The 27,659-nt window shown below is 38.0% G+C and overlaps 2 protein-coding genes across 8 annotated transcripts in view; one reads left to right on the forward strand and one right to left on the reverse strand.

Moving 5' to 3' along the window:
• fancl (FA complementation group L) overlaps positions 1-27,659 on the reverse strand; it is a 113,921-nt gene that overhangs the window by 63,442 nt on the left and 22,820 nt on the right. For 5 of the 7 annotated variants that reach the window (XR_013296091.1, XR_013296092.1, XR_013296094.1 and 2 more), the window contains exons 14-16: positions 23,282-23,369; positions 20,567-20,657; positions 8,976-9,108 (exon numbers count right to left, since the gene is read on the reverse strand). Coding sequence is in view for 2 of the 7 variants with exons in the window: in XM_077581317.1 (XP_077437443.1) it covers positions 27,541-27,576 (36 nt within the window). In the remaining 5 variants the exon portion in view is untranslated. Of the gene's footprint in view, positions 1-8,975; positions 9,109-20,566; positions 20,658-23,006; positions 23,370-27,099; positions 27,577-27,659 lie in introns of those variants that run through there. The other 2 variants (XM_077581318.1, XM_077581317.1) reach the window with 2 other exon arrangements.
• Positions 14,357-27,113, forward strand: vrk2 (VRK serine/threonine kinase 2). Its single transcript, XM_077581311.1, has 13 exons — positions 14,357-14,554; positions 15,477-15,611; positions 16,166-16,221; positions 16,338-16,407; positions 16,751-16,838; positions 17,007-17,115; positions 17,213-17,305; positions 17,601-17,733; positions 21,317-21,437; positions 22,410-22,468; positions 24,652-24,824; positions 25,777-25,944; positions 26,827-27,113. The coding sequence occupies exons 2-13, from the start codon at positions 15,482-15,484 to the stop codon at positions 27,022-27,024; spliced, it is 1,398 nt and encodes a 465-aa protein (XP_077437437.1). The 5' UTR covers positions 14,357-14,554; positions 15,477-15,481; the 3' UTR covers positions 27,025-27,113.

Raw genomic sequence — 27,659 nt, forward strand, 5'->3', positions numbered from 1 at the left:
TATTTTTGTCTACTAGTTTAGCAGCAGTCAAGGTGCAGAAAAGGGCAGCCATTCCCTTTTACATACTCAATGGTGGAAAAAAATTGACAAATATAATTTTCCTGTTTCATGTGTGTGTGTGCCCTTCAGGTGATATATGAAGTCAATAAATGCTTTTGTAAAGAGCTCATAAAAAGCTTTGCATGTGAGTGCAAAGTGTGGATTCATTACACACTTTCCCTTGGTGTAATCTGCAATACCTGTAGCCCTAATAACCTTGCAAACAGATGAAAAGGTCAAGTCCAGAAGGTGAATAAGAAAGGAATGCGAGGATTGAAGGAAACGACGACAGAGAAGCCGAGAAGGAGACAAAGATGTGGAGAGTGAAAGAAAAAGCGCCATGTGGAACAGACGTCAGTGAGGTTGGTACATTTCCAGCATTCACCACTAGTCTCTGCTATTGCATCAAGGATGAATCATTGTCTTTATCACACTGGATGAGCACACACACACCAACTCACTTATTTCTCTATTTCTTGAAAACTCGACGTTTCTCAGGCGATATTGAATTGTTGCCGACAAAGCATTGACAGCTGCATTGTCACAATGCAAGTGTGTCCACCCCCGTGGAGATAAAATAGGTGACATTATTATGCTTACCGTTTCTACATTAAAATTATTATATATGTTTATGGTATATATTATATGATCTAGTGTCTAATTGAGCTAATAAATGTATAATATGAAACACATTAATTGACTCACACAAAAATGTTCTTACTATTTTAATTAATTTATATTATTTTCATAGCATTTACACTATTATAAAACACAGTGCTTGTAACCTCCTAATTAATTAGCATGCATAAACAAATTAAAATGTTACTGCAATATGAGTCTAACAAAAATATATTAGATTAACTATAATACATTTGCAATTCTAGGCGGGAATAGAATTTGAGAATTTGTTTTTATATTTTTATATTTTAAGTTGACGATGATTGCATTAGTTCAACATAGTTCATTTAGGAGTGCAGGCACAGACAATGTCAAATAGACAGTTCTTATGAAGTGGAGACATTTTTGTAGCAAGGAGTGGAAAAAAATGTTAAATGTAAAATGAAATTAATCACTGCAATTTTTAATGTTCTCGTTAGAAGTAACCATTATTGGTAGACATTCACAAATCAATTTAAAATCAATTGTTGTAAAAATCACAGAATAAAATTACTAAGATTTTATATGCAAGCAAAAATAATGGAAACAATGATAAAAAATAAAATAAAAAATTTGAAAGCATTAATGTTCAAAATTCGTCAAATGAAAAATAAAGACTATCCCTGCTCTCTCTCTCTCTCTCTCTCTCGCCCTCTCTCTCTTTCTTCTCAGACAGCACTGGTGACTCTAGTACCCGATTTATTTCCATTGTGTCAAGTTATTTCCCTACGGTGCTGCAGATAAATGGGTCATCACAGATTAGCAGCAGGGATAAACTCTTTAAGTCTCCTTATATGGGCGCTGACAGCAGTGAATATTCAGATGCACATTACAATCTTGTTTTAAGGGACGCTTCCGCATGAAATGGAACACATTTTCCGAAGCTGGAGCCTGTCATGCAAACATAGCATCAGCGTCTGCGCACATGACGCAATCCAGTTCACTCACATTATCTGATGGAAATCTGATCAGAGAATGTAAAGGGAAGTTTGGATACCCTGTACCTGTATGCATAGCAGTTGAAAGGTTTGGCTGAAGTGGATCAACTCTGACTGACTATTCAAAATCATCCCAGCATGAGCTGTCAGTTCATTAAGTCCTTCCTGACAGAACCGCTTAATACACTCTTTGCGTTCCTAATTCTGGCAGCAAGAGATTTGTCATGCTGGGCACCACTAAAATGGACAAGAATACATTTTTAATATAACGGTAAAAAGCAGAGGTAAAAATCAGAATAGAGGAAATTTATGCTACATTTAACATTTTACAAGAGGCACAAAAGTACTGAACACTATTTATTGGTATCTTATCTATTGGTATCTTATTTTATTAGAGATTATAAACAAAGCCATTGTCAAATCAACGGTTATATTGTGTTAACGAGCCATTACTTGGCTTATTGGCTCTAAAATTAGCAATACATTGCTTATAATTATAGTTATTGTTTCACAAAGAGTACCAGGAATCTTAAAATTCAATTCAACCAAAAAATTGTTTCACTCTTAAAAAAAAAAAATGAAAAGGGGACAGAAAGAAGTAAAACTTGTGATGTCTGCCCCGATAAACACCCAAAAATAATGTAATGAATAATTGTGCTTTTATACATTAAAAAACAACAAACTGACACCTTGAATTGAAATACATCGTTCTTTTTTTTTGTTCTGTGTTTGGGTTTGGAAAAAAATTTGATTCCTCTTAATTGATACTCACTTTCCCTTCTTTTGAATATGAATTGTATGTTATTTTGTAAAATTTCCTGACGGGCTTAATACATTATTTGAAGGTGATTAAACTCCATCAATTCATTACATTTGAAAGTTTTTAACTGTATAAATATTGGATAAGTGTGATCTCTGTATCCGCATCCGAAAACGGCTCAAATAGCAAGTTTCTGTAGAAGAAAGATGGGTTCGGTATTAGTTTTGAATGCTTTTGGAGATTGGTGAGGACATAAACAATTTGAAAGTCCCTAAAGCGTTTCACGTGTTCAGCTATCTTATATGAGTCAAATCACTCGTCTGTCTATTTGTTGCAACATTTTAGACTTGATAATACAAAAGGCTAGTTAGAGTGTAACTTTATAGGTGATGTATGGAAAAATGTCATGAGGACATACGTAAGTAATTAATTAGCTCCACATTTTCCCATTATTTTGCCATAAATCCTGTGTCTTTGTAACTGCAAACCTCAACATTGAAATCCATCAATTCAAACTTGAGTGCATGTAAAAGGACAAGCAAAAAAAAAAAAGTCACGTGAGGCAAATATCACACGGCGCTGATTCACCGTGTGACCAAACATTGAGCCCAAGTTGAGACTAATGAAGTCTTTAATTTGGTTATAGTTTATTAATGTCAGAGACACTCCGCCATTAATCATATTAAAATGCCCCTGAGTGCGTGTGCCCGCATTAACGTCATATAGCCTGTGTGTGTGTGTGTGTGTGCGTGTGTGTGTGTGTGTGTGTGTATACAAGCGTTATTTCCAGATGTGAGCATGTGTCTACAATTTTTTTAGCGCGGTCATAAGATGTAACAACTGTGGGAGGGCAGTTAAAATGATGAGAGGCCAAAACTATCATAAAAAGCAAAAGAATATCTCCTCTTTCCACCTTAGTGGCGCTCTGCCGTGTGTGTGTTCATTCGTGCACTTGTGTGTGTGTGTTTGTGAAATACAGGTACATTTTAAAGGGTGGTCATTATCGCTGTGGGTTACCCCTCAGCCCTCCATCACAAACCCTGAAAACCATTTTCATTCCAAATTCATTAATATGCAAACTTATTCAAATGAGATTGTAATTAAGCATCTACTGAGTGGGAACCCTTTTCATGATAATTTATGATAAACTCCTCGCCACCTTTGATTGAGATTGATTTTTGGCGCAGGCAAGGCGACCTGAATACAAAGCTACACCTGAGAGACCTGGAGGGAGAATAACACTTTTAAAAGAGCAAACTTATTTCATGGCTGATTGTGCCACAATCATCTTGGAGAAGTAACAAAGATCTATTTGAATAATGCATTCCCACCGTGCTACCGATGAGCTGGGGGGGTGGGGGGGGGGAGAAAAAAAACACGGACATATCTGTTGTTGGCATCAAAGTGACAAAGTGATGTGTGTGCATACGTGTGTGTTTATGATGGAAGCTAAACCAAGCAGAACTCAGTTTTTCTTACTGTTTATTGGAACCATTAAAACCTTTACAAACCGAAATTGACACTGGTCTAAACCATCACTTTTCCATTTAGGGTGCTGTTCTCATATGTTAAGACTTCCGATTTTCTTTACAAAAACATATAAAAGATGTGTAGTTTCTTTGTTGGGTTTAAATGGACAAATTGTGTGTGGGGCCGACCATAACGATGTGGTAAGCTACATGCCATCGTCTATGGTCCTTTCTACGCTTGGCATACAGTATCTGTGTGTGTGTGTGTGGGGGGGGGCGGGGGCGGAGGTCTTGTTTTTGTTACATAGTGGGGCCAACATTTTGGGATTTCACAGAGTTGTTTTGACCTCTTTTTGAGGGTCAAGACTTGGTTTTAGAGTTTAGGTTTGAATTGGGTTATGGTTGAGGTTAGGGTAAGGAATAGGGGTAGGCACTCATTTTTGACGGTTGGGGTTAGGGGAAGGGGCTAGTAAATGCAATCTGTCAATGAGGTGGCCCCACAAAGATAGTAAAACAAACGTGCGTCTGCGTGCATTTGAATGGCTAGGCTACCAGGGGGAGACGGACTTAATCGGACTTCATCGTTTGAATTCTCAATACATTTTAATGGTCGGGTTACCACCAGGGGTCCGAATTCCCAATTAATTCCTATGGGGCGGGCTACCCAGGGGTCGGAAATCCACGTTCATTTAATGGCCGGGCTACCAGGGGTCCGAATCCACCATTCATTCCTATGGGTGGGCTACCAGGGGTCCGAATCCACCATTCATTCCTATGGGTGGGCTACCAGGGGTCCGAAATCCCCATTCATTTGAATGACTGGGCTACCAGGAGCAAACTGACCTTGTTTTAATTCCCCATTTACAGTATTCCCTTACTTTTCGCGGGTTATACATTCGCCCACCCGCGATAAGTGCACTTCAGTGAAGTAGAGGTCATTAAAAAAAACTACTTAAATAACCCTAACCCTACATTTTAACGAGCTCTTTGTCGAAGTTGCTTAAACGAGCGGCCTCTTTGAAGTTAATTGCCATCAATGAACTTGTTTTTCTACTTCTCCTGCGAGTATATGTGCACAGAGGGGTGGGGAAGGGGAACTAGTAATGAGACACACACATCTGGATGAGTAACTAGGATCTGTTCTAAAAATAGCTCACCGGTGATGGGACACTGACTTGCTAAGAAGAATTAAAAGGAGAATTTTTAATTTTTTTAACTTATCATGGTTCATGTTTCTTAATTTACCAAATATTCTATATAGGAGAAGAAATAGCTGTTTTAATTTACTTTTTTTTTTTTTAAGGCAAAATAGCAGCACAGATAAAGAATTTTATAGGGTACTCTATTGTTAATTGGGGGTGGGTGGTACTTGAAAAAAAAACTTGATTTTCAAAGTAATGAGGAGGAGGATGGACTTCGTTCCAGCACAGAAGAAGAATGCGTCACAGCAAATAAACAAATTTCGAGCTGGGCCTAATCACAGTCAATGGCAGCCTTTCCAGACCAACTTTCTGTCTTTCAAGAAAGGTGAATGGTGGGTGTGGATTGCCAGGATACAGCGGCGGCAGACGAGGACGGCTATTAACTATGTTAAAGTTTTTCTTTTTACAGTATGGGACCATGAAGGGAAAAAAAACATGGTTTGATATGTCCTCATGTAACCTCTTATATAAGGATATGTTGTTGTCCTGAACTGTTGTACGAATCCAGGTGCCCAACAATTTGTAAATAAAGGGCGGGATCAGCCTGGGAACTCTTCCTTGTTTTTACTACAGTTTTCCCTGCTTTGCAAAACATGTTTTCGAAAGTGTCTGAGAAAGGGCTTGGCTAGCCCGGTTTCTCACGCTAACGAATAAAAGACGGAGCGGCACACGGTCCGGACAGAGTCAGCTGTGGAACATGTACGATTGCCCAACCGTTTTGCAGCTCGTTCTACCCGGACCGTGGGCTCTCCGGTCAAGTGTCAAGGTAAGCGCTGATGATGATCATATTATGCTGCTTAACGTTGTAGTGTATTGATTGCTGTTTGCGGGTAATAAAAGACACCACTATTCTAGCATAGCAAGTTGTGAATATTGCTGTTTGCGGGGAATAAAAGGTACAATCATTCTAGCAAAGCACAGGTGTCGATTACTGTTTGCGCGGAATAAAACGTACGATTATTCTAGCACAGTATAAAAATGTTGATTGCTGTTTGCGGGGAATAAAAGGCACAGTTATTCTAGCAAAGCATATCAGTCTCTGTGTATTTATTGTTGCCGCCGACCACTCACGATCCTGCATAAAAATATAAAGGTGAAGTAGTGTTTTCCACAAAACAGACCCAAATGGGGGGTGTTGGCAGGGTACAGTTAAGCTTGGTTAAGTGCTTAATAATTGGCTGAATGTGTACACTTTACCGGGAGCCTGGACCACGAATACCCACTGGTCCACCATATTTATTTACCCTGGAGTCACATTTAATCTCAAGAGGTTTAGAGAGATTTCCCATCTAACCTGGAATTATTCATGAATGAAATCTCTATCTGGGTGAAGTATTTAGTACAAGAATAGTTTGTAAACAATTACTTCCAGTTTGGGTAGCGCAATTACTTCCTGTTTGGGTAGCGCAATTACTTCCTGTTTGGACACGTATTGAAAGCTAAGGAAGAGAGATCAGGGTGGCACAATGAGTATGGTAGTGCCTGTAACCAACTCCAAAGCACAAGAGAGTCCAACCCCCCTCAGGATGACTGGTAACAGATCCCAAGCTGTGTGTGTAGGCGAACCCGAACCTCACACACCAGCTCGGGCTCGTTCCCTGCCACAGAGGTGACATTCGGCAACTTAAAGCCAGCATCTGCAGCCATGGACTTACTTGACAACCGTGTCTCTGGCCGCCGCCCACTTCACGCTACACCTTCGGCCCCTCCCACACTGCCATTGAGCCCCTCCTCCAAGCCTGGCCCCAGGGCCACCAGTGGGAAAGTTCCCAACATCTCGACTGTATTTCACACACGTACTGTTATTTTTCTGAATAATTGTATTCATATAAATCTGATTACATATTCATAAAGTCCATTTAGCTGTTCACCCCTCAGCCATGTCAAACACCACCTTGACAAAGTAATTCACTCACCACGAGAACATTTAGGAGCTAAAGAGCCTCATAGCTTCCTGGTGGATAACCAAATTAAATCATTTATCAGGTGTCCAGATATTCATTAAGTCAGCAGAGTCAACAGTGTATTCATCAATGAAACTTAGATAAAACATTTATTTTCACTAACTGTGGACAGTATAGTCCTCATTTTTTTGGTATTTTGTCCACGCAACAATATTTTTCACAATACATGGATTAATTTGCTTGATTAATCCAGTGAAAGAAATTAAGAAATGAATACTGTGCAAAATAGATAGATATTCAGACTAAATTATTCAACAATCAAAAAGTCCATTTATAACATGCTTATACTTTACGGCACCCGCTCTTTTTAATTATATTTTTTCATTTCGGCAGAACCCATCATCTGACATGATAATCCAATTTGGATTAAACTGGAAGTCTTCCGGCCCACATCAGAATCCGGAGCCAGTCTTTGGAAAGTCACTATTTGGATGCAAATTTAATCACCTGGATAATTAACAGTCTCTGTAACAATAGGCGTTGAATAGATATGATTTATCAATGTTTGAAGAGAAACATCAAAGTGTAAAAGTATTCTCAAGCAAACCATAGTTGGATAATGGCCCTGTAGTACCTGGGAGGAGTTTGATTGTCTCCGGAGCACACACACAGAAACATATACACACACAAATAGGATGAAAAGGTGCCGTTATGTTTCCCACACCACATTATTTATTGAGGTGTGAATGAATTAGGGGCGGGACTTGATATGATACAAAAGAAAAACAAAGTGAGAAGTATTTCTTTGTTGTGCCATTTGGATGTTAATAATTACATATTTGTGAACCATGAGTTGAGGAATGAAATACAGTGACATTTTGTTGGTGAAGGATGCAAATTTGAACTTAATATTCATCATTGTCCTATGAAAATCATCTGCGCTTCATCTGGATTTTTAAACATAGTTATATTATTTTCTATTCACAGCCCTTTATTACGCAGACATGGAAATTATGAGTAAATGCTTCAAAATATCAAAACAATAAAATCTACACACACAACATTTAACAATGTATATTTGTGAACCATGAGTAGCACTGTCCAAAAGGAATGAAATACATACAGTGGCTTTTGCCCTCAAATAACAAACTGCCAGATTTATATGAAAACTGTCTATAAAAAGTTTTTAGTAGGGGTGGGAATCTTTGAATGTCTCACGATTCGATTCGATTCCGATTTTTGGGTCTGCAATTCGATTCGGAATCGATTTTTGATTAAAAATGATTTGATTGACAATGATTTTTGCATCAATCTATAGATGTGCAAGGAATTGTAATGATCTACTCCAGTCTGACTCGCTAATGCTAATTAGCGCGCTACTCGCGGCACTTTTATCACTCAAAAGAACGTATCCACGCAAAAAAAAAAAAAAAACTTTTATTGGAATAACTTGATCGTGGCTTTTTCCTTCTACTCTCTAATGTGGCTACAACTTAACAGTGTATTAGACCACGTGGAACCACACTGCCCCTCAGTGGCCAAACCAGGTACAACATGAACAGCGCTCCCAATAAAGGCACACACAGACAAAGGCAAGACATTATAAAATGACTTAAATAAAATCGATTTTGGGACATTTAAAATCGATTCTGAATCGTACTAAATGAAAATCGCAATTCTTATGAGAATTGATTTTTAGGCGCACGCCTAGTTTTTATTTTTATTTAAAAAAGATAGAACTGTGAAAATATATGAAAGTTTTCTTTCTCGATATTTTCTCCTGTCTTAAATTCTCATACATATCAAATTTTACACACAAAGGGGAGCTAAATGAAAAACCTTTGTTTTATCTCCAAAAAAGGTGCAGAGTCATGTAATTTAGCAAAAGGTTTCACAAGTTTGTAAAATACTCACAACAAACAAGGTCTTTTTAGGGACAGTTTTCCTTTTTACTGGCATTTTGTTATTTGAATGCAAATATGTTTTTGCCTTAACTACAAACTTACCCGGCTTGGTGGCCCACTGGTCAGAATGCCCGCCTTCTAATTCAGCAGTCCAGGGTTCAAATCTAGCTTCCAGCCTTCCTATGTGGCGCTTCCATGTTCTATGGGTCCCTGCGTGGGTATTCTCCAGGTACTCCTTGGGAAAAAAGAAATGTATTTGTTTTATATTAAATTGAAAATGATGCTTTCAACAAAGTCGTGAATATAACGAGAAAAACTTCTTTTTTTTTTAGTTTAGTCCAACGAAGCACTTTTTTCAATGTTATAGGATTTTCAGAAAAATAGTACCATATGCAAAGGCTTATTTCATGCTGAAGAAGTTGGATTATCAAAGTTTTTATTGGCTCAAAATGTTGATGAAAGATGACTGTTGATGGGTTAAAAAACTCATTATGATCATCTCTGATCCAAAATTTAGTGTGCAATTCTGGGATGCCAAAAGTGGGCGTGCCACGTGAGCCGTGAAAACCGTTCAAACTTTGGGTTCTTTATTTTAACATCATAAGGCACTAATGGAATAAAAATCCGACAAATTGAAGAGGTGCCACTGGGGAGGTTGTGTGAATTAACATGCAATGACCCCCAAACTAACATAGATATTAAGCATTTTTATTAATAGTGCTGCAAATATTTATTTTGGTCATCACATTCCATACTGTATAATAAACATTTTACAGCAATCTCATCTGCCTTTACTAGACTTTAAAAATCAATGACCATGCTGTATTTATGATTTCAACAATGCAGTATGAATCCTTGTACTGCCAAGGTCACTGCGATTGTATGTTTCATTAACACTAATTAAATAATAAAACAACATGAATATTAATACATCACTAGCATCTACATGTGTGTGTGTGTGTGTGTGTGTGTGTGTTTTAACCTAATCAGATAACATGTTTCTATTTAAAGATGTGTGATCTCGTCACATTGTGATGGACTAACAGGCTTTGTGCTGAACAATATGTGAATCATGTACTTCTCAGACCCCTCAGGAATAATTAGAACGCAAGCTATGACACATGGTTAAAATTAGTCTAAAGACAAAATGAGCGTTGCTGCTGTTTGCTGCCTGATTTACAGCTCTGCTCAAATCCCTTGGGACCAATAAAAGATTATGTTAATAAGGGTGCTGGAAGTGTATCTCAAGTACCAAGATAGCATATCTGGTTAAGTTTTCCAACCACAGATAATGCATTTCAAAGAACATCTTACTTCTGAGAGACAACCACTAATGATGTACCTCTTAGGGCGGGAAAAAATAGTATCTTTTGCAATAAAAGCTAAAAAATTTCAGTATTGGTGAATTTCATTACTTGATCCTGTTGGCCTTAAAATGACTTCTTTTTTTTTTGTATTTACAACTGTATTATAAGGCATAATGATATAAAGTTATAATAATAATGTACAATGTAAGCATTACTTTTATGTATTATAAAAGGTTCGAATTGGGCTCAACGATCAGCATTATAATGCAAATGCAGATGTGGGTTCTTTGTTGTGCTCATGTGAAAATTATATTTTAACAGCTAAATGGCTCCAATTTTCACTTGCTGAGCACCATAAAGGACAAAATAATGTTTGGTTTAGGTTTTGGCTTTGTTTGTTTGTTGTTGTTTTTTTTCCACATCGATTTAGCCTGAGGCCTGAAGGCCATTAGGGTCTAATCAAAATCCTGGTCAGTGCTTGCTCCCTAGTGCAGAAAAATATGGCTTCAAATCGTTTACAATTTGGAGAGCGCAAACACATACAACACACACACATTAGTGTACACCCTTCGCATGTCCAAAATGGCAAAACAACATCTCATTAGTGGCCATTACATTTGCATGAGATTCATTTGAAGTGACAATACAATTCATATTCCTGATTGAAACATGAAATGCTGATATTGTTGCAGTAATGTGGGCTTTGAGACGAGAACCAGAAAAAATGATTCATATCATCATTATTATTATTATTATCATCATCATCATGCAGTCAATAGTAAAATTGTAAGATGACAATATCTTGAAAAGTGATACATTATAAAATAACAACTAGACAACTGGACCAATAAGTGTTAACAGTAATTCCATAGAGTGAATGTGACAAAAACAAATAATACTAAATCTTGAAAAACATCATTATAGTATTTGATCACAAATACCTTGCATTTACTGATCTGTCTTTTAAAAGAGCCTTGTGGAGTTTGTCACTTTTTTACTCATGACTGCCACCCTCTGGCCTAAAACGTAACTGCAACTGTTATTTTTTTCAGTTTCCATCCCAATCTTGTCGTACGCTAACAGTAGATATCCGCGGGGATCAACATGACGTTACTTTCCATCTAGGGTGGTCAGACATCCGAATTTAGGCCGGACAGTCCTACTTTTTAGTCATGTCTCCTGCGTCCTACCACAACCCTAAGCCGGACACTGGTTTGTCCGCCTTTTAAAGAGAATGTCAACATCAGCCCCAACACACGTTTGTCACACAATAAGTTATGTTTTGTGGCACGTTGCACTTTTACAGAAGCATGTCACTGCTTAGAGGTTTAACCCATTAAAGGGAGAAGAGCGCTGGTGCGCTTCCCGGCATTAACGGTAGAAGCGCTGAAATTTTGGACGTATGAGGATTCTGCCCGACACCAGCGGGAAAAAAAATTAAAATAATACGGTTAGCATCGCTAATGCTAAAGCAGCTAGCGCCGCTCTTCAAGTGCAACTGCCGTTTGATTTTTTTTGAAAGGCGTAACTAACAGCCTGACAGTTGCTGTGATGGTCACTTTTTTACAAACCAGGTTTACTCAAATTTGCTAATTTAGTCCGCAAATCGCTAATGATGTCTCATAGAAAATAATTTATGGAGAGGTTTTCTTGAGAGGAAAATAGTGTGCTTCTAAGCGCAGTTTAAATTGAAGTTTAAAAAAAAATAATCTAAAAATGAAAACCAGTTGGTCGCTGATTATCAACTGAAAATGCATAATATTTTTTTGTCTTCTGTGTTTATAATTTATGTTATGTTCAGAATTTTGTTCTTTAAAGGTGCATTTTGGAGTTTAAAATGTTCATGTTAAATAGTTTTCTACATCATACTTCTGTGAAGTCTTCTTCTTATTGCTGCATTTCTTATTTATTTAATTTTAATTTGATCTCTTTCTATTCTGTTGTTTCTCTTTACTGTAAACTGCAGCTGGACAGAGTCCAGGAAAAAGTTCCCCACGGGGAAAATAAAAGTATATCGTATCGTATCGTATCATGCATGCACCACCAATGCCTAGATGAGTATAAAGAGCCCTGACTTTTAAAATGTGACTGCGCCTATCAGCTTGTATCTTCCCTTCAGTGTGGAGTGTTCGGAACACTCCGCATATTCTTATGGGTTGGGGGGGTGGGGGGATGTAGGGTGACGTCATGCTCGTCACCGCGGACATGTAGTGTTGTTTAGCTAGCTTATGACACAATTGGCATGGAAACTGAAATAATTTTGTTTATATATATATATATATATATATATGTATTGTACCTGGTTCTACTGCTTCGTATAATGGTTGAATGATCACATGTATCGTTTTCATATGGAATTGCACACGACTCTGTCTTTATCTAAAGAGGACCCAGAGTTTCTTTTACACTGTCTAAGGTTTTTCTCTCTTTCAAATGAGACTTCTTCATTCGGAAAGCAGCTATTGAAGGCTCCTGCAGATCAATAAACTCACAGCAGGAGCACACGGGCGGAGACAACACACAGCTGCATTTCCTTCTTCTTTCATCAGAACTGAACAAGCTTGATTGGGAGTGTGAGAATGTGTTTGTCTTCATAGTTTTGCAAGTACTGCATTTGCTCCTGCAGCGACTGTTATCAGCCAGGCGTGGTATTGACTATGTTGTACAGGAAAAGACAGATCAGCCTGCGTTACATGTAGCATGCTTGAAGTCTCGTAAACGAACTGTTATTGATTTCGGTACGTATGTTAAGTAAGCAGTTTACAAGAGACTGCTACTGCTGATTGCGGGTACTTGCTTTCCAGTAAATTCATGCATAGACATAGTTAACTTTGATTTTCAACACACATACCAATATACTATACTATACAATATTATTCTCTATGTGAAAATTGTTTTTGGATAAACCTTACAAAGCTCTATGCGAGATTTTCTTGAAATCAAAGTCATGATTCAAAATTCTCAAAGCATTCTTTTAGAAGCGTTTCCCTTTTAAGGGATTAACAAAAAATGTGAACTGGCTATCCAATAGAGCTGTAGTTTATGGCAGAATGCCGATAATATACATGCTCAGTTCTTACATTAGAAATGTGTAAGAACTATTTTAGAGTGCTTGAGATTAAAGGAGCATCTTGGACTTATATCTTCATTAGGCATTGAGTAGTGAAAAATGTTTTGATCTATAATCCATTTTCTATAACGATTGTCCACATTAGGTTTGTGGTTAAGCTTGACCCAATCCTAGCTGACTTCGACTGTGTACAAGCCTGCAGTGGTCGCCAGTCAAAAGTTACATAAGCAAAAAGTAGGAAACATAGCTCAGGTGGTAGTGTGGCACTCTCCCACACTGAAGGTTGTGAGTTTGTTTCTCAAACCTTGAGTGACTTTTATTTTATTTTTTCAATTCTTTATTTTACTCTCTTCCAAGTGTAAATATTAGCCTACTTAAAAACCGAGTCTATATGGTCCCACTCAACAGTCAAATTTACTCTACAGAATTTACTGTGTGCAATAAACCACCTTTCATCGCGGGGGTTACGTTCCAGATCACCCCCGCAGAGGAAGAGGAATGGATAAGACAAACAATATAGTATACACAGTGTTAAAGTGCACGAATCGCTCTATGCGTTCGCAGTAAACAAATTTCCTTGTTGTACATATTTTCAGTTGATATTATTTTTTCCTGTAGTATATATAGTGTATTTGTTGGATGCTTGCGCAATCAATATTAATTGGTTGAGCGACCATCGATGATAATTGTAAAGAAAATGTTTGATTTCCCCTTTAAGCACTCTTTATTTAGTTAATTTCGTTCTCTTTGATCCAAAATAAAATAAAAACCAGTTCAGGTCATGATTTTTAATCCTATACCAAGACCTTGACTGTCAGTGCCTTGCTCACGGGAACCTTGACAGTAGTCAGGACTCAAGAACATAACAGCATCTCTGCAAAAACACTTACCTACATATGATGCATTTTGCCATGTTTTTTTTGTGCAATAATGTAAAATGTGGGCTTTGCGTCGATAAAGTGTAGAAAACACTGCTCTCGGAGCACTCACTCAGCAATGCGTGTGTGGGTTGGGGCTTGTTCAACTCTGCCAATGTCTGTGTCATGTCTGCCCAAGCAGCTTTTCTATTGGCTCTGCGTCATTACAAGACGTTTTTTGTTTTTGCCGTCTTGTGATTGGACGCTACAGTAGCGAGAGGGAAAAGTTTCAGGAAGTGATGGGGTTCCGTTTTTAACCTGTCTTTGATGTGTTTGTCTACAAGAGTTTTGACAAAAATTCGCATTGAAAATTTACCGACGACTGCACATTGTTACATTATTGCACAGGAACAAACGTGACACGCTGGTAACTCCCTCTGCAGTTTGGTACGTATTGCTCGGTGACTTGACTAGAATGTTACCCACATGGCTAAGTTAGCTCTAAGTTAGCTGCTACTTTAGCTGCCCCTACTGCATCGGTACTTAGTTGTATCGACTGTATTTGTCAATGGAATAAGGATTGTTGAGCTTACCTTTATGGACAATTTAGTGTGGTGGCGATGCTGCGAGTCCACGGTAATGCTACTCGGTAACAACAGTAAAAAAAAAAAAAAAAAAAAAAAAAAAACTAAAGGCGAACGTTTTGTGACGCGTGATATAGCATTGGCATAGCTTAATGATTTGGAACTGATTCCATTATTTTTTTGCAGTCCAAACACGGGCGAAATATTTCACACTAACTGATGCTAGAAGATTACATATGCTCTGATGTCGTACTCTATCTGCTTTGTATTTTGGGACATGTCCCAACACAGTATTAACGTGATTTAAAAACGAAGAAGAATTTATTGGTTTCAAGTTAAAGGCTTGCTCCACATGCTACAACTTTACAATAATCACTTGAAAGAGGCATAAGAAGCCTTGTAATTCAAACAAATGATCTCACTGTGTCACTGACAATCTTATAGAAACAATAAGCATAATTTTCAGATAGTCAAGCTGCTTGCAGTTGTTTTTTTTTTCTATTCATCTTTTGAAAATGTACTTCTTCTCACAAATACTTGGATGAGAGGCGGAACGTCTTCTAAAACAGAGCAATCCAGTTGCAAAGGATTCAATGTCATGAGAATTCTCACAAATAATTGAATAATAATCAACTATCTGTTTTCTTCACACGCATGGTTTAGATCCGTCTATACATTGCAAATTAATTAAAACAAATACTCACTAGGGTATTATGATTTACTTTGTTTTCTGTAAAACAGAGTATTGGTATGAATATGACACATTGTTTTTATAATATGTTTAGTTTCAATGACAGCTCCTAAAAAGAGGGCGCTACCCAAACCGCTCCCGGATGGCTTCATACTGACTGACCAGGGGAAGAAGAAATGGAGGCTGGGGAAAATCTTAGGTCAAGGTGGCTTTGGACTGATCTACCACGGTAATCAGAACACAATCTGATGACTACGCACTAACACACACGGTCCGATCCATAAATATTGGATCATCTATAATTGTAAGGTATTAAAATCAGGTAAATGGTAGAGGAATTACAGCAGTTTGTATGCATGCCTCTGTGGTGGCCCACAAGGGATAGATAATCACTAGGGTCCTCTACTTTACAGGGTCCTATAATATGCCATTTTATAAAAATGGCATGTTAGCAGCACCATTTTTGCCTTTAAAATGAATTGTTAAATACGTTTTTTTTTTTTTTTTTATTACATCTGTATAGCAACAACAACCACAGAGACAGTAATAGCTATAAGCTCGTAAGTTCCGTATCAGTACTCTATATCTAGGCCCGGGTGGGTTACAAATTGGCATATTCAAGAATCCTTCCTCAAAAAGATTTGCTTTGATTTGTTTAGTTTTTCCCCCCAGAGGTCTAACGGTACATGCCTTGATTTGTGCTTGCTTTTCAATATCATATATGACTTATACCTGGACTGTGTGCAAAATCCTCTTCCCTGTCTGTCTCATAACATCTTAAAGCATCCCAAGACATTGGCAGCCCCGTCTCAACGGATACCGATTTTGTGGTAAAAGTGGTGAGTATATTTATTTACAGTTTGTGAATATGGACATGCATAGTTTACTTGTTTTTTTTATGACATGGAATTAGCATTTAATGAATTAATTTTGAATTGATGAATTAATTGTGCAGGAGTACCTTGAGAATGGCCCCCTGTTCTCCGAGCTTGGCTTCTACATAAGGGCAGCAAAACCAGAGAGTGGTGAGTACCACCTCAAATTCAGAATGGCAAAGAAGACTGACTGTCATCTGTGTTTATTCAAAATAAGACATTTGCAAACCTCTGTTTTTACTTTGGAAAACAATGACCAAACTGGTAACATAATACAACATCAATTCCCCTTTTACATTTTTTTAATTTTTGTTTTTCTTCCTTTTCTTCTTCTTCTTAATAATAATAATAATAATAATAATAATATTCATCACTCAATATCAGCAAGTGAGTGGAGCCACCAGGGATTTCTGATTTCTGATATCTGAATGTTCTGATTTTATCTAGCTTGTGCAACAGAAAATCCTCATACACTTCTCTCACTTTGTTTTAGTGCAACAATGGATGAGAAGTAGAAGACTTGACCACCTTGGCGTCCCAAAATACTGGGGATCAGGGCAAACTGAGTATAATGGCCTCAGGTATTAATTTGTCTTGGTCTGGACTCTCGATGATGTTATATGTGGCTGGTTTTGAGTGGTGTTCAATAGCTTTTTGAAATATCAATCTTCCAATTTTTCTAGAAAGAAAACAGTTAGTTCCTTCTTTACCAAATGAAAGGCATTCTCATTCTCAATTCTGTTGTTTAGGTATCGTTTTATGGTTATGGAGCGACTGGGCACTGATCTTCAGAAAATTAGCGAGCGTAACGGAGGTCGCTTTAAGAAGGCTACTGTGCTCCGAGTTGGTCAAGTATTGGTGAGTGGCGAGACCATCCCCACATGAAATGAATAGACCTACCCCATAGATTTTTTTTAAATTGCATCTTAACCAATGACATTCTGTTGTCTTGTAGGTGGATATACTGGAGTATGTGCACGAGAATGAATTTGTTCATGCAGACATCAAAGCCTCCAACCTTATGTTGGGTCAGAGAAACCCTCAAGAGGTTAGTTTGAAACTTTCACTCTCAGACAGTTATTAGTTGCAAATATATGTGGTAATACTGCATTTGGTGGGAGAAGAAAAATCATGTGAGTGGCTCGCTTTGGTAAGACCTGACGTTGACACGCCAGAAGTCATAGTGACTTTTTTTCAATTAATAATCAAATGTTGCACAATCTGTCATCGCATGTATTTATAAAAAAAAAAAAACAAATAAAAAACGTGGCAGTTTTGGCGTCTTTGCAACAAATAATTTATGTACATGTCTCTTTTTTTTCTTCTTCTTTTCCCTGCATTAGCTCTATTTAGTCGACTATGGGATGGCCCGCAGGTACTGTGTTGATGGAGTCCAAAAAGAGTATAAAGAAAATCCCAGGAAAGGCCACAATGGAACCATTGAGTACACCAGTCTTGACGCTCACAAAGGTGTTGGTAGGTTAAGGTTTTCATGACCATTACAGGTTGTTTAAATAAATAAATACATAGAATATGCTTTGACCTACCAATAATACTTCATATATATTTTAATGTGAGTACATTAGCTTGATTACTTAACAGTACGTACATTTGATACTATAAGATTGTTGCTTAAGTAATAATCTACAGGACTTCTACCAAAGATATTTTCTGTTAAGGTATTTTCAGGTACTATATTCAAGATTGATCAATTCAAAGTGAAATTTTTAAACTTTATTTTATCTTTTGATATTGTTCGGTTGATGGTGACTAATGGTGTCCTTGTGAGTGTCACTTTGTGATTTGTACATGAGGGGATTTGTTCTAATTGTAAATACTGTATGTTCATTTAGGATTTTTTCTAAAACGCACATAATCACCTTCAGCAAACGTGACAATTTTTGTAGTAGTTGGCAATAATGTACCACACAAATGTTAAGAGCACAGTGAGGCTTATTATATCATTTACAGTATTTGAACCCTGTTAGTCAGTGCATGTAAAACACGTTGTCCGCCTGTCAGTCGCCACCTCCCTCTACTGATATCGGGAAAACATTAACTGGCAAATTGCCTGCTTGCATCCTTCTCTTCTCATTGACCATCGATTGTCCGTCCACCGCCCCTGCAGAATTCCCAGACACGTCTCGGTTTAACAACCTACTAATTAGCTGAAGTCATAACCTGCAACATGTATTCTTCCCCCATTAATTGGTGACTTTGATGTTTGGTTAGCAGAATGCACGAGCCACGCATGATCATCACGCTGGCTAGCTCCATCACCAAGCAGGTCAATACTGTATGCTTGGTTCACTATCAGCGTCGTGGTGTATGCATAAAATACTACTGACCTGTCTGCAAGATCTATCGAATTCCAAATCAGCAATTTAATTGGAACATGAAATATGAATGGAATGATGATAAGTGGTTCAGATAGTGGATGGAATCACAACAGCTTTTAACTTATTTTCATAGAGATTTTTTTGTTCTTCTGCTGGATCTTAGAAGCCTGACAATGATCCATCCAACCATCTATTATCCGAATATTTATATATAACAGTGTAACCTTTTTCCCATGCACGTGTAACAAAACATTTTTGGTATCATTCTATTAATTGAACCCCGCACCCCTAACAAAAAGTAAAGATGAATCAATAAAAATCAGACATTGCTTTTAAATAGTGGTCCAACCGAATTGTTTTTAAAAACAAACTATCGGTAATAAAACAGACCTGGAAAAAATTGTGAATAATTTTGCCACAGAGATTCTTTATTATTTGTTGTGACGTCCCCGGGATCCATTCGGAGGTGTTTAATCATGTTAGTTTGCACAATGTAATCTTATTGCACTGAGGCTGGTCATTTATTTGCATTTTATTGATTTATTTTTGTTATTTAATGAAGTTAAGCCTCATTTTCAATTGCGTGCGTAAGCCACAGCACATGCACAAAGTGTGTTTGGCGGCTTCTTCTTTGGGTCGGCAGATGAGTACTGGGCCTACAGTGCTCACAAAAACGCTTCTTGTGTGGTCAAAATGGAGACCATTTTGTGCAAAAAATTTGCCCTACATGCATATAATTGTGGCCTAAATGTAATACTATTCTGGAGCCTCTGTCTACATCCTGCAGAATGCCTTGCAGGTCGTAATCAGGGTCTTTTATTGAGATTTTGTATGAATATTTTAACATATTTTCTATATATGATCACTGGTTTATCGGGATGCATTTTGATATTGATTTAGCACCCAGACTTAGTCTGGCCCCACATTACCACTCAGCATTGTTTTAGTTTGTTGTTTAGTTTTAGTTTTATGGTGTTAACTGTTTTTATGTTATGAATTAGTTGGAACTGTTTTTGTTTTTATGTCTGATTTTTACTTTATGTACAGCACTTTGTTTTTATTGTTGTTTTTAAAGCACTCGAGTTGAGACTTAATGGGTGGTGTCTAGAACCGAAAACATGAGGATTTTCTTGATGATTGGGGTGTCCCCAATCCCCATACATTTTTTCCACTTCCAAGTTAATACCATTATTGCAGCCTAAAGTACTGTCCGATACCGATGTTGAGCCAATATGATATCGGATACATACTTCAGTTTTTTTGTATGGAATGTTAGAAGGGAATTTATCAAGTGATATAATGATAAAAATAAAAACAACATAAATTAAAAGACCCTGAGAAATAACCGTAAAAAAGTCAATTAAAACAAGTCTTTGCAAAGTGCAGACGCTGCTAGATAGAAGAGCAGCAGCGGAGTCTGGAATGGACCGCTTGTATATGAGTGCTCATATCAGAGCTTTTGGATGGAGACCGACATAATCCATTTTGTGGCTGATATCGGACCAATATCAATATTAGATCAGGACTCTCACACTGGATGTTTTAATATTTATGGACATAAGTGTATTTTTTGGAGACTCCATTAAAAACGACACAATTAATCATTGGAATTTTAGTACATTTGAACCCATTGGATACGTTTTAGTTTCTCACATGATCATTCATCCTCAAGATGAGTTTATCATGTTGTTATTCCAAGCATTTTGGGCTACAAGCAGACAGCCTTAGAACACTTCTCGTTGCCTCCTGATCCTCATTGATCATTTAGCTTCCCTGCCAGGTCCGGACAATTTAATGACTCCAGTGAAGGCCAACGAGTGTTTTATTCATTGTAGCAATTTCCTTTACTTCACACTTTCCTTCACAACACATGCCTACATCCTGACATTCCGTGCACACACTGAAGACGGACTGGTTCAAAGATGATTAAGTCAAGATTAATAAATGCCGGCACATTCACAGCTACGCACCTGTTATTGTGCTGTCGGATTACCAGCATCTCGTTGATTATCTTGTCCTGGGTGGCCAGGACCATGCTTCCCCATCAGACCTCCCTGTTGGCTGGGGAGAATCAATGCCAGTCATGGCTCAAGGAGAAGATTTCTCCCCTCAAATGAAACCAGTCGATACGTAATTTCTCCAAAGACGTGTGACGGCCATTACTGTATTGAGTTGCTAAAACTCCCCGGGCTCGACCCTTCTGGATGGACTTGGTTTTCGAGTATTGATGCACTTCACAAATTAATGTAGATCCAGTCTCTTTCACACACAGTAATATGCAAGCACTCTTAAGTTTATTACATTGAATGAAACCTAACATGTCATTTACGGGTTATTCCCTTGAAATACTACTGTATGTTTTACTCAACATTCCAACATTGCTTTGGACATTATTTACACACAATATTTTCACAACATTCAGCATCCCAAAAATAGTTTCTTTCTTTCTGTGCAATAACTGTTTCATAATAACTATTTTTGTTTCCAAACAATAGCATCGTAGCAGCTTTAGCTTGCATGCTTGTCAGTGACACTTACAATATCTCCATGTTATGTCCATATTGCACTGTGGCGTGTTATGTGGCTTACAATACAGTATGCATTTCATTTTAGTGGTGATCTTAAATAAAAGTACATATGAATTAAAAACAGACAAATAGGATGGAAATTGAATAATAAAATACATTACTTACGTTGCATCTGTTTCTTTTTTGCCTAAGCTCCATCAAGACGTGGAGACATTCAGATTCTTGGATTTTGTCTTCTTCACTGGTTATGTGGGTCTCTTCCCTGGGACAATGACCTCAAGAACGCAGTCAAGGTCATGGAAGCGAAGGCCAGGTACGTCCCGCCAAACTTTGGCCTGACGTTTATTTGCAATTTGTCTAACTGGTGAATCTTATCTTTAAATCAGTGATTGCTGAATTAATAGTGTCTTGAAATAATTGAGGAAAATATATTGCTCTACAAAGCCCAGCACTGCTGCTGTGGATTTAGGTCCAATCCCATTACTTCCTCTTCACCCTGCACTAAGGGTGGGCGATCTTGCAAAAATTTAATACCACAATTTTTTAATTATAAAATTTAATTTTTTTTAAAAAAAATTTTATCACGATTTATTTTAATCAATATGACATAGATATTAAATTTGAGTAGTATTGAATAAGGCTTGTAAGGCTACACTTATTAGTTTGTGAAAATTAACACTAATAATAAATACCTTTTTTGTAAAGAAAAATATGTGTGGGGGGGGGGGCTGTGCATTTTGTAAGGAGGTCGAGCTCTATCTTCGTGAAAAGGCACCTGCAGCCCTCGTCTCTAACCCTGCCCCTACATTTTACGGAGAATTGGGAAACTCCTTTGTCCGCGTGAAAGCGCATTCATAATTAGGGGTAACGGGGGGTATTGGGATTGGGCCTTAGTCTCTAGACTAGTTTGTCTCAGCAAGTGGAAGTTGAGCTACATACAGTACAACCATCACATCAAATGCTGCTTATGTAGTAGTTATTGCTCCTGGTTAGTATCTGATCAGAACAAATTGGATTTAAGTTTATAATTTGCTATTTTAGTTGAACCATCAGATAGCATAGCATAGCACTTGTCCCACTTCTACAAGTTAGAATAGTCTCTAATCCAATTAGAACTGTTCTATATTTTGTAATAAGAATTGGTTGAATAATTTGCTTCAATTTTAGCTCATTGCCGCTGTGTCCTTTCGCCAACCCCACTATCTCCTTCTAAATAATGTTCCCCTCTCATAATGTTTCTACTGCTCATTCCCTCACTGTTTTATCTGTCTTGCTTGGTGCTCAGACTGATGGATAAGCTGCCAGAGTCTGTCCAGCAGCTGTCAGGGGGTGGAGCCAGCACAGGTAATTTTCAACAATCTGAAGTTCCAGGACTTCACTGACACCTTTTAAGTTGAACATGACATTTTGAAGCACAATGATCTTTGCGGTGAAGCATTCCTCCGTTGTAGATGCCTCGTTTAAGTTCATATCACGTTACTTGAAAACATTGAATGGAACTTTCAGGAAGCCACATCAAAATCACAGAGTGCGTGGATCGGTCATCAGCAGAGTTAACCACAGATGAGGTTTTGCAATCTTTCATATTGAACTTTTTTTTTTTTTTTTTTTTTTTTACAGGAGAGCTCAGTATTGTTCATTCGATTTGACATCATCATTGCTCTCCTGTTTTTTTTGTTTTTTTTTTAAAAATCCAACAAATCAATTAAAAAAAATTTAATAAATGTTTTTTTTTTTTAAATATATATACATATATATATACACATATACACACATATATATATATATATATATATATATATATATATATATATATATATACCCTTTTTTTTGTTTGAACATTTTAACTAGGAAAATAAATAAATAAATTTGGGCTCTAACCATTGTTTGAGCAAACGGCTTTGAAGGGAATGCTGGCCCTGCCAAAATGGCCGCCACAGATGTCCATACATTGCTTTTGATGGGAACGTCACTCCTGCACGTTTGTTAGCTGAATCTAGTCTGTACTATAGAACTGTGACGAGAGCGGCACAACCCAGAAATACATGAAACAGCTTCTTTTGCGCCAATAAATATTAATCCATGGCCAATTCTGGGACTAACAGATTGACAGCTATTGTACAATGGGGTATTTTGAGTGGACTGAACATTACTCACTGTTTGTTAAATCCGGAGTCCGTTGATCCCAGGTCTGTTGAATTGAGGTTCCACCTTTTCACTAGCCGACCACACACATGCAGGAATCCTGGAAAAGAGATTAATAAATCCAAAAGGCATAATCCAGTATTCATCTGAATCTAAGGGGGCTTCTTTGCCTTACCAAGGTCGCTTTAGCAGTAAAAATAACAATCCATGATATGCAATGATTTAAATTCCATTTTGAATAATCTCTCCTTGAGGTCCAAGGTACTTTCGAGTAATTGTACAATGAAAACTTGTTCCACTGACAACGTCATATCAAAATTGGGCTTGTTTGATTATTTCTTCCAAGGAGAAGTTGCGCGTGTGTACGGGTAAGGACCGAATAGTCCTCTGCTGACAAAGCCCAGCTGCCTGCCACAGATAAGACACAGGTTCTGTATCAAATTGAGTGTGCAAGTCAGTGATACAAGTTCAAATGCAGTATGTGCAATGCACAACATCTGGCCTGAGGCTGGTTGACAGTCATGCCACATGCGTACTATGCTTGCTTAATTCCTTGAGAAGAAGGCACAAGAGCCCCCTTGTGAGCTGAATTCACCCGTCACTCACGTCTCAAGCTCCCATCACTGGTTAAAGGGTCAAGGAAGGAAATTACATGTAAAGTAAGGTCTTCTGAATCGGCAATGTTTTTTTTAAATGTAGCAAAGTAATTACATTTAATCAAATATTGGTCTATCAAGTGTTTACCAGACATACAAGTGCTCCCACTGTAGGAGGAAGACTTTTACAAAATAGGCATTTCTCTAGTCTAGGATCATTTGCTTTGATAAAGAAGTTGTAAAACAGCGGACCTTCGCATTTGAGTGATTTGTTGAGATTCATTTTCTTGATAAGAAATAATCAAATTAGGATGTCAATGAAAGTTTTTTTTTTTTTTTTTTCCTTTACTGCTCAAAGCCTTAAACATTGAATAAGAAATCTTTTGGTACCCTAATATTTTTGTATGGTGCTGGATATAAATATCCGTCGTGTGTTTAGAAAAAAAAAGAAGAAAAAAAAAGTTAAATGTTTTACAAAACATGTATATATTTTTTTATCAAATGTATTCTAATTTGTATCCTTATAGTATTTTTTTGAATTCATACAAATAAAACAAATGAGCTGTCAGTTATTTCCGTGTTTTTTTTGTTTTTGTTTTTTTACTGAAGTTTAGTACAGTTTCAGTGCCAGTATTTTATGCCGGTATAGTATTGCAGTCCAAATGTTGGTGTCTTTAACAACACTACCGTAGTCTGCTACCGTGGATGTACTATGGCGTGCACAAACATGTAAAACAATTCCTCTTGGACTAGCGTATCTTTGTGACACGTTCCTCCCGTCTTCAGCTGAGGTGGCGTCCCTGCTCATGTATGCGAAATCTCTGGGCTTCCAAGACAAGCCAGACTACCAGCGCCTGAGGCAAATGTTGTCTACTGGAGCAAAGGAAAAACTGGATTTCTCTGTACCCCGTGTAGTCGGGGAGAGGTCTAAGGTGCTCGATCCTCCCACCAGGGGCAAGGTGAGAACATTGCAGTCATTTACAAGTAGAACCTATTTTCACGATTTTTGAGTTACGCGCTGTTGCTTGGTCGTTTTTTTCTTTTTCTTAGTGTACATGCGTGCGTGCCACTTGGCCACACTCAACACTTAGAATTGTTGTTTTGAACCCAGCTCGTCCCTATTTACAGTAATACTTAAAAAACTTTAAACACTTTATGTATGAAACCAGTTAATTTTTTTTCTTCGTTTTATACAAATGAAGGGCTGATTTTCTAACTCTGGTGTGGAATGGATTTGACATATTTTATTCATTTCAGTGCGGAATATTGAAAAAAAAAAAACTACTAATGTGAGGCCTTTTTCTGCCAGCTACATTGCTTTCAGATGTCACAAAACTCCCGGGGGCTCACAAATGTATTCTTTAATCCTATGTAAAGTAATATAAATCAGATTTACAGCGCATTCAGCAGTTTGGCTGCTGGTCACAAGTATCCCAATTTGCACCTCTGAGTCTCTTAACCTCGTGCGAGATGTGACAGCGGCGAGAGGAGGAGCGTGTCTAGCAGGGGTGAGCGGCTCCAACACTGGAGGATTCTCCTCTCAATTCACCGCAATCACTTCCCGACCCCCTCAGGCCACCGTTTGAAGAAGTTGATGACACATACTTTATATCTGCAATTAGGCCACCCCTCTTCACCGTGTCATTTCATTTCCATGTGAAAGTGTTGGCCAGTTTGATCCCTAGTTAAACAGAAGTGGCCATTTACGGGGCGGTTTAGTGAAGAGAGGAAATGTCAGCAGAGACAAAGGCCATTTTCACATTCATTAGCCACCGGTGTCGCCTGGTCAATTAGAATTTCTCACACCGTTCCAGCTCTATTGTGAAAAGCCAGCATGTGTTAATAATAGGGGGAAAAAAAATAAATGTTTTTGTTTTAGATTGAGATTTCTGTAATATTTTATCGTCACAGAGAACAGCAAAAGCCCGAGGTTTCCCCAAAGCAAAATCTGCACCCATGCAAGTGGTTGTGGACGACGACGATGATGAAGAGGAGGAAGAGGAGGAGGAAGAGGACCATGAGGAGAAGAAGCCCAAACAAGTGCCAAGAATCTACAGACGAGGGCCGCCCCTTCCACAGGTATGCTCTGGAAAAATGCATTCATGGGTAGAGCAGGAAAAGATCTTAGACAGGAAAGCGTTTTACTTCACACCTCATAATGCGTCCTCGGGTCTCTTGAAAGACGAGGTCAATCCGAGCAGCAGTCTGAGTGGACGCACTTTCAAACGGCAAATGTTTACTATTATACACTCGCGTTTTGGAGGGTCCTCAACATACTTATGCTACAGAGCCAGATATAAGGGCTGAATAATTTTGGAAAATTATGATTTATTTTTTTTCCTTTTGCGATTGCCATTTGATATGGAATTTTCTTCAAGGTCCTTTTCTAGTGTATATTTTAACTAACAGGCAATTAATTAATTGATCTTCATTACAATAAGCAATACAAAAATGTATTATACGTTATTATACTAAGATGAGGCAAATGAACAGTTTATCTACTACAGGTGTAAACTAATAAATACTTTGGCTCGTGCATTGCGGAGTTTGTCTTTTTTTTTTTTTTACTCATGACTGCCCCCTCTGGCCTAAAGTGCAGCGAATTCAAGTCTAGTGCGACTCGCATTTCCTTCTTCGTGATGCATTTTTGACTGGTGCAACTTGTACTGTACTCCCGAGCAACTTCTAGTCCGAAAAATAGGGAACATTTAATGCTTGTGATTACATTACTGATTTGAAAAAGTGTTTTAAGTGTGTTGAAAGATTTTTTTGAATGGTTTATTGCAAATGTTCAACTATTGCGGGAGGGTCATTCATATTTCTAAGTATGTATTTCCTAACAATTCTTTTAATGCTTTTTTTTTTTTGTTTTAATCAGGCTCTGACTAGCCTGAGATGGATTTGCATATGTTGTCAGTCATGAGAAACTGCAATAGTTTGCTTTTCTCCCCCTATCTGTAGAAGAGCGAGAGGGTCCAAAGATCACTTAGGAAGAGGACTACAGCTGTCAAGACTTACAAGGAAGATGACAGCTCAGATGATGACGATGAAGATGAGGTGGAGGAGGAGCATGAAGAGGAGGCCAAAAGCCAACCCATTGATCCACGCTACATAAGAGGTCCCCCAAAAGGAAAAAGAGGTCGGCCTAAAAAGGTGTGAGAATGAGACCCTCTGTACATGTTAGCCCGTTTGCTCGCAAGAATTTCTTCTGAAAAAATAAAAAAAAAACAAGTATTGAACTGGGAAAACAGTCTTTTCTCTTTATTTGAGTGAAAGGAACTTCCAACAGAGCAAATTGACCTCTTTAACAGAGAGTACATTTCACAAGAGGATCCAGAAATACAGATGACCTCAAAGGCATCAGTGTGAATGAGGAAGTCGGGCGAAATGGGATGTTTGCCACCTACGAGCGACAGCGCTCGACCCCCGAAGATGTGCGATTCGGAAGGGGAGAGCAAGCTGCTTGCCCCCCCCCCCCCAGATGATTTACGCTCAAGTCTTCATGGCCGCCGCCTTTTTCCTGGCTGTTGGACTTTACTTTCGTTAAAACTTTTCTCTTTTTTTCCCCCCTCCCAATGCAGAAATTTTCATGAACAGTGACTTTGTTTCTTTTCTTTGGCTCTAATTAGCTTTTAGTCCGTTTGCTTGAGTTGAGGTGGCAGGCAAAGCCACTTCTCAGGACTTGTGAGTTGCCATTTTCACAGTAATGGGCTGAAATAGAAGGAGAGCTCCGCTATTAAATAGTCAAATGTTTTATGAAGGATACTTGCAACAATGCAATAAAGTGCACTCTG

Source organism: Vanacampus margaritifer, chromosome 12 (genome assembly GCF_051991255.1).
Source record: "Vanacampus margaritifer isolate UIUO_Vmar chromosome 12, RoL_Vmar_1.0, whole genome shotgun sequence".
Lineage (NCBI taxonomy): Eukaryota > Metazoa > Chordata > Actinopteri > Syngnathiformes > Syngnathidae > Vanacampus > Vanacampus margaritifer.

Bases quoted from the DNA above. Each gene is read 5' to 3' on its own strand.
- vrk2 (XM_077581311.1), top strand. From the start codon at position 15,482: ATGACAGCTCCTAAAAAGAGGGCGCTACCCAAACCGCTCCCGGATGGC. The intron at 17,116-17,212 runs GTGAGTGGCGAG...GTTGTCTTGTAG, and splicing joins TCCGAGTTGGTCAAGTATTG to GTGGATATACTGGAGTATGT. The intron at 22,469-24,651 runs GTAATTTTCAAC...TCCCGTCTTCAG, and splicing joins AGGGGGTGGAGCCAGCACAG to CTGAGGTGGCGTCCCTGCTC.